General features: G+C 29.8%; 1 protein-coding gene across 1 annotated transcript; it reads right to left on the bottom strand.

Annotated features, from left to right (window-relative positions):
• Positions 1 to 4,874: 4,874 nt before the first annotated feature.
• On the bottom strand, positions 4,875 to 6,669 carry LOC131172859 (ankyrin repeat-containing protein At5g02620-like). Its single transcript, XM_058134393.1, has 4 exons — positions 6,515 to 6,669; positions 6,250 to 6,347; positions 5,607 to 6,142; positions 4,875 to 5,520 (listed from the first exon to the last, which is right to left on the bottom strand). The coding sequence occupies exons 1-4, from the start codon at positions 6,667 to 6,669 to the stop codon at positions 4,975 to 4,977; spliced, it is 1,335 nt and encodes a 444-aa protein (XP_057990376.1). The 3' UTR covers positions 4,875 to 4,974.
• Between the last annotated feature and the right edge of the window lie 1,018 nt (positions 6,670 to 7,687).

Genomic DNA, 7,687 nt, shown 5'->3' with positions numbered 1-7,687 from the left:
CAAAGACAAGACATAGAGAGACAACTTTCATGAAGGAAGTGTAGCCAAACAGTAGCTACATCTTGGCCAAATTACTAGGAGAATATAAGATACCAAATCTGGACCTAAAGAAAAGTTCAAAATATTATTTGATACATGACATGTAAATTACCTATATGAATTGCTAAATGTATAAGTTACACGAAAATGAAGAGGGAACCTATTTTCCCACTATAAATTGACATGAAACTATTATAAAGCACTAATAGTGCATGAAATGAAATGATAGGATCATAGTACTGCCCACAGGAATAATCATTGATAGACAATATATGTCTGATATGATTGTTCTACAGGCTTCATGCCTGCCCGTTGGCCATTGTGCCTAATTTTATTTCTGACTTTATGCCTGCCCGCTGGCCTTGTGCCTGATATGACAGATGTATACATGATAGGCATACGGATGTCTAACTTGTATATCCCCGTGTATCCAGTTTTTATAGCCTGTCATAGGTTACTTGGCCACAGATATGAGTAATACACTTTAAATTTAAATAATTACATGAAAAGATCACAAATAAGAGTAATAAGACTGTATATGGAATAAATAAACAGAAAAGATCCTGATTAACTTAATTTGCTACCAAAGTTCTATAAACGTGTAAAAGACTATAAACTCATGAAATCTATATTTCCTTATAAAGTTATACGTGAAATAAATATTTCAATTATTTAGTTATTTTTATTTCAATTTACACACCACAAAGTGTTATGCTTAGCACATTGGTTTTTCCATCGCGTAGGTACAGGAGATCACCAGCAGCCACAGTAAAGTTTAGACAGGGCTTTGATCAGATCTGCTGCAGTGTAGATTGTCACCTCAGACTGTTATTTTGGTGGGGCTCATGTATAGTTAAATTTTGCATTTTGGGTATTGTATGTAATTAAATGATGTAAATCATTTTGTGATTGTAAATAGAATTGTAAATATTGTATTTGATTTTATATGAATGAAATGAAGTATTTTATTTATTTGAAATGATTATGAGTATTATGATTACATGAAATGAATATAGACTGATTAACAGGTAAATAAGAAAAACCCACAATGCACTAATAAAACAGAGGCGACTCTATAAAAATGAAATGAGATAAAAAAAAAAATTCTAGACTTAAGATAATATAATTAAATAGATAATTAAATTAATATTGTACACGACAAGACAGGATAAGGTGCTCTGGCACTGAATATAGCACACCTTACTCGACTGCACTGTAGACAGGTGAGGGGTGTTACATCCACCCACTCACACAAAAAGCCGGTTTGAATGGAACATATGTCGGGTCTTGTTTCTCAGGTCGGGTATGTCGGACCGCGTTTCAAATTCGATTAAAATTTATTCTCAACTACTCGAATTTATCTTAAATTTGATTATTATTATTAAGAAAATACTCGAATCCATTTAATTTTATATATTTTTCATTAAAAATTTACATAAAATTTATTTTTATTAATAATTTATATTTTAAAAATTTAATAATTTTATGAAATATTTTAATTTTGTTTTATACAAAATAAAATATATAAATATTATTATAAAAATATATATTCTATATTTAATTAAATATTTATATAAACAGATTCAAATAACATTTACTTAATATATAAAATTTGAATCTAACTCATACTTATCACATATATTAAATTTTAAATTCAAACTCAAACGCATCCAAAATTTGGTTATATATTACTAAAATTAGTTTTATTAAAATTGATTAAATTAAATATTCGTAAAAATGTAATTGGCTGTCATCTGCCGGTCGTTAGACTTAACAGTGTGCAATAATTGTAGCCAAGTTTACTTGTAAATATTCTTTAATAATCATATTTATTATTTTTTATTAATAAAAAAGATTATAAATATATTTTATTTTTAATTAATTAATTAATTAATTATATAAAATATTTTTTTTTTTCAGTTAATTCGATTATAATTGATAACTAATCAAATAATTTTAGTTCGATTAATTTTGATTTTTTTTTATTTTGATTGGGTTAATAACCAAGTGTTCAAAACATTTATAATGTTTATAATGTTCAACGTTTTTCTTTTAAAAACGTAAGGAAATTTGGCAATGATTTGTCCTTTATTAATGTTTTGAATATTCAAGACATGCTAATCTTGAAAATTAATTTAATATTATAAAATGATATTTTAAGATTTTTTTTTATTTTAATCATTAAGCCGGAATAGTGGTATATTATTTTATTTAAAAAAAGTGAAAAATATAATCTATCATCGATATTAGAAATTTAAATTAATTAAAAAAAGTTATTGTATAAAAATTAAAAAAAAATTATATCAGAAATAACTATTAAAATTTATCCAGTTAAAAACGCATCCACCCACTCCCACAAACAGCTGGTTTGAATGGAAAATATGTCGGGTCTTGTTTCACGGGTCGGGAATGTCGGACCGCGTGGACCTAGGTGGAAGAGAACGACGACGGAAAACGCCATCCACGTTTGCAATTCTAGTCACGCATTCAAAACGGCATCATGCCAGCTCGGGAAGCCGTGATTCACGTGTGCTACAAACTCCCCACAACGAAAGAAATCGCCATTCAGCGCTTCTCTGATGGGCCTGGTCCATCTGAGTCCCGTTTGTTATGGGACCTGGGCCTAGTCGGCTCATTCGGTTTTGTCTGCTAGGCTTGGTCTTCTCGGCCTGATCCATTTTCCATTTTTTTTAAACTTGCATAATTAAAATAGGACTTTTTAGTTAATCTATATAATATATAAAAGTGAAAGGAGGGACATTGGGATTTTCAAAAAGTTCTTAATTTTTTTATGATATTTATAATATTAAAATTTTTGATAATTTATAATTATTAATAGAAGTTTTTTTTACTATAATTTTATTTGATAAGTAATTGAAAATTAAATAAAAATTTTATTTATAAATATAATTTTATCATTTTATTTTATTACATTTAAATTCGTCTGTTTTAACTAATGTAAATAGTTTTTATTACTTTATTTTATTTTTATACTTAAATTAGAGAGTTTTTAGCTTATGTATGAAAATAAATAATTTCATTATGATTGGAGCACCTAATACCATTTCAATATAATTAATAGACACTAATCGTGTTTGAAGATAAATCAACAACAATAATTTAGTAAAAAGTAAATTAATTAAATTTTTTTAAAAATATATGTAATTATAATTCTAAATGTGAACGACTACGTAATAACTAAATAATATTTTGTTTAGAAAAAATAAAATAACATTTATATATCAAAAAGTAATAAATTTCATGTATGAATATAATTTTATTTTTATTTTTCAACTAATAATAGGTTTTTAATCAATTATTGATCTTTCTGACAATAATATTTGATCAAATAAAAATTATGAGAAGCAATCATTAAACTTTTAAGAAAACATATATTAGCATAATCCATAAATTTTATTACAATTTTTTTGTTGGTTATTTAAATTATTAATATTAATTTATCAGATAATTACTTCAGATAAAATTTTATTTATTTTTTAAAGAGAAAAGGTTGAAGTGTGCTTTAATTTCGCATTAATGTAATATGAAATTTTAGATAAATAAAAAGAAAATTTAATAAAAAGTTGTGCAGTTAAGTTTAAAATTCAATTATAATATATACTCCATTTGTGGTATAACTCCATTGATTAAATAAATTAATTGAATATTCTTTTACTCCCACATGTAATTGAATAATGTTTAAAAGTAAAAAAAAATTAATTAATATCATTTGTCAATTATGTGATTATTGTCTAGGCTAATTATTAATAGTATTCATTCTCTTAAAGAAAAGTGAGTCATTCCTATAATATAGAAAGTGAATCCCACATAATTGTGAGAGATGATCCATATACACCAGGTGTACCTAATAATTTTTTTAATTTTTAAATTTAAATATACAAAAGGTTTAATTGAATGAGCTAAATATTGAGAGAAATTCTTATTTAAAATTGAAGAGCAAAAATAAACTTTTGGGCAAATAAATAAAAAGATTTTTCATGTATGTATAAACCTATATATGTACCGAAAAAATAAATAATATTTTGTAAAATTTATATTTTATATTTGAAAATTTTAAAAGATAAAAAATGATTATTGCTTAAATTTGGTGTTATGGTAATGAAGAGTTAAATTTAATTGGTTATTGAAAATGATATATTTTAATCAAAATAAGTATATTCTTTAAAAAAAAAGCCTAAACTAATAAGTTGAGGAGTGTATTTTACTTCTCTAATTAAAGTCGATTTATTATTTTTATGTTAAATATTAACTTTTGAAAGCTATTATATTGATAATTTAATAATTATATTGGCTTTTTTTTTTTTTAAATTCTAAAAGAAAATGTATAGAGATAAAATGCTTAGAGTTTTATTGTAATTAGTATATTATCTGTATAAGAGATTGTGATTATAATCCATCGATTTATGATATTTTTATTAGGGATAATACTTATTTGATGTTAAATTTGTGATATTGCTGGAAAGTGTGTTATAAATCCAATAGAAATAACAACTGATATAAGTTTAGAGCTAGAGTGGGAACAAAGGCTAAAAGCAATGGGCTATTTATGAAATCTTTGTTTTTATGGCATAAAAAAATTAATTAAAATTACATAATAGATCAAGTAAAGTCAAAATCTCTAGACTTCTTTTAATTTTTTTTTTACTTAAATCTTTGTTGCTTTTGCTAATTAAATTTTAAGTAAGTTTACTTTTAATCCAATTTTAGTTAATCATAGCTTATACAATTCATCATAATTATACAATTTATCCCAATAATACATAATTTCTTAATTGTCCAAGTACTAATATCTATTAATCTATATAATTCTTGAATTTTTCTTACCTAAATTCGGTTCATTATAAACACAAGACATAAGTCTTACATATTTGTACCTTAAATATACCTAGTTTAAGCAAGAATTTCACATAATCCTTAATCAAACAAACAAAACTTGAGTAGGTAGATATACAATAAGGCAAAACAACTTCCGATGACACAAATGGTAGCCGCAAGACCTGATGAGGAATGTGGCATCACTGCATACACACCTGTCATGAACGCCACCATCATTAATTCCATAGCAACAACAGTGAAAATAAATGCCCAAGTGAATAGGAAAAAGATCTTTCTGTTGGTTGGTTGCAATGCCAATAAGAAGTGGATAAGCACAACAGAAATGGAGAGGGCCAACGCAAGGGTATCGGTTACAAGGAAAGTTTTGAAGGCTGATCTTCTAGTTAAAATTGCTGTTCCTTCGTCAGGGCCATCGTTATTACCGTAACCGCCAGGTACGGTGAAACCTGCAGCAAAAGTTACTGTTGCTATGAGAGTGGCTACTATCTGATGGGATTTACTTGTTTCCTTGAATACACGGATTAACTCATTGTCAACTATTGACTTGCTATCAGGTGATTTCAGCTGGATTACAGGCCGACCTCGTTTATATCCAGCGTTCTTTAAGAATCTTGCTGTCAATCCCTGCAACAAGAAAGTTCATCCACTGTGCTGTTACAAAAACAAATCAATGCCTTCCAATTATATGGCATAAAATCAAGTTGGTATACCGGTAATGGCAATTTGCTTTTATGCTTCGTTTCTAGCACCACGTCCAGAGCGGTTAAATTCTTATTATTGACGGCCTTTTTATCTACTCGGTGGTGTTCTGTAAGACAACAATCTTCAAAGCCAAGAGCAGCCACTAGATGGACTGGAGTGTTCCCTTTTTCATCTTTCTGATTGATTAGGTTGGCCAGGGAAGGTTTTTCAGTAACAAGTCGCATTCCTTTAAAACTGCCGCTTTCCACAGCAAAATGGAGAACATTCCGGCCTCTATTGTCAGTCAGGTCCCAACAATCTGGGCAGACTGACATAATTTTTTCCACCAGCTTTAAATGGCTATTGCCATTGAGAATCGCAAGATGAAGAGGTGTCTTTCCATAATTGTCGCCAATATAGGCAGCAGATTTATTATCATCTTCCAGTAACATTTCCACAATTGGAAGAAGATTGAAGTAGGAAGCATAATGCAGCGGAGTCCATCCTTCTTTGTCTTGGTCTCTGGTCAGACTGCTGTTTTTATCGAGTATTTTTCTTGTCAAATCTGTAATAAGATTGAGCTTGATCAACCTAAATTAAAATAAGAAAAAGGGAAGCAAAAAAATAATTTGGGTATTTCTCTAACTGGTAGCAGAAATGAACTCACTGTACCGGCATCTCCGCTAATCACGGCTTCGTGCAAAGCTGTTCTAGCTTTGGGCCCGGTGTATGCCGGTGAGAGACATATCTCCAATATCTTAGAAGCAATGCTATTTATTGGAAAAGATATTTGTTACCCTTTATGTAATTATCTTTACCTAAATTAGCTGCTGTATAAATATAGTAATAAGCTTTATATTAGCCTATAATAAGGGAGTAGTTAGTGCTGTAAATGTATTGATTAGTGCAGTCTTTGTGTATAAATTATGTACATCACGTTTGAAGAAAATATACAATTTTCTTTCCTATCATTTCTATCTTATTTGACATGGTATCAGAGCGCCGATCTTGGTACTCTGTATAAAATTGTTCACCTTCTTCCGCTCGTTTTTCAATGTCAAAAGAAGTTTCAGACCAATCCAAATCAGACATTATGGATCCATCACATCCATATTACATCCACCATTCTGATCAACCAGGACACTTGTTGGTTCCAACTAAGTTAAACGGAACAAATTATCAATCCTGGTATAAAAGTATGACGCATGCTCTCATTGCCAAGAAAAAATTGGGTTTCATTGATGGATCTATCAAAATGCCATCATCCACGGAACAGCCAACCGAATTTGAAAAATGGAACCAATGTAACAGCATGATACTCTCATGGATATCTCATTCAGTCGAACCTGATATAGCATCCGGCCTCATGAATGCCGAGACAGCCAAACAAGTGTGGGATGATCTTCGGATCGCTTTTCTCGTAAGAATGTCACGCTATATTCCAAATCCAAAAAGCAATAGCAACAATCACTCAGGGTACAATGTCCGTGGCAGCCTACTACATCAAAATCAAAGCTTTGTGGGATGAATTAGAGATTCATCGTACACCAGTGACTTGCAATCGCACCAATGATCACCAGACCGAAAGAGAGGAGGATAAATTGATGCAATTTCTCATGGGGCTCAATGATTCTTACAAGATTGTGAGATCCAACATATTGCTGATGAAACCATTACCCAACGTTCGTCAAGCATACTCCATGATCATTCAAGAAGAAACCCAGCAACAGATTGGTCCAAGCATCACTGAGAATTTCTCTGTAGCAGCTGCCGTTCAGAGTCGGTCAGTCACACAAAAAGGTGCTAAAGAAAAATTTTGTGAACACTGCAACAGGTCAGGCCATAATATTGATGAGTGTCGCAAGTTAAAATATCATTGCAAATTTTGTGACAATAGTGGGCACACAGAAGATCGTTGTCGACTCAAAAAGGCTAACCAAAATGCTAGATCCATACAATCTAGCAACAATCGAACTGGGGGACGTTCAGCCAATGCTGTTGAAACAACAATTGGGGGAGACAATAGTACGGAAAGCTCCGGATTTCCAGTTAATTTTACCAATGAACAATTGCAAAAATTAGCACAGGCTTTGACGATGATTAATCAAAA

The sequence above is a fragment of the Hevea brasiliensis genome, chromosome 14 (assembly GCF_030052815.1).
Source record: "Hevea brasiliensis isolate MT/VB/25A 57/8 chromosome 14, ASM3005281v1, whole genome shotgun sequence".
In the NCBI taxonomy this organism is placed as follows: Eukaryota; Viridiplantae; Streptophyta; class Magnoliopsida; order Malpighiales; family Euphorbiaceae; genus Hevea; species Hevea brasiliensis.
Note: the sequence above shows the minus strand (reverse complement) of the source record. Positions and strands in the feature narration are given on the sequence as shown.

Excerpts from the sequence above, each read along its gene's own strand:
- LOC131172859 (XM_058134393.1), bottom strand. The coding sequence starts at position 6,669 with ATGTCTGATTTGGATTGGTCTGAAACTTCTTTTGACATTGAAAAACGA. Across the intron at positions 6,348-6,514 it reads ATTGTATATTTTCTTCAAAC|CATTGCTTCTAAGATATTGG; the intron begins GTGATGTACATA and ends TCCAATAAATAG. Across the intron at positions 5,521-5,606 it reads AAAGCAAATTGCCATTACCG|GGATTGACAGCAAGATTCTT; the intron begins GTATACCAACTT and ends TTCTTGTTGCAG.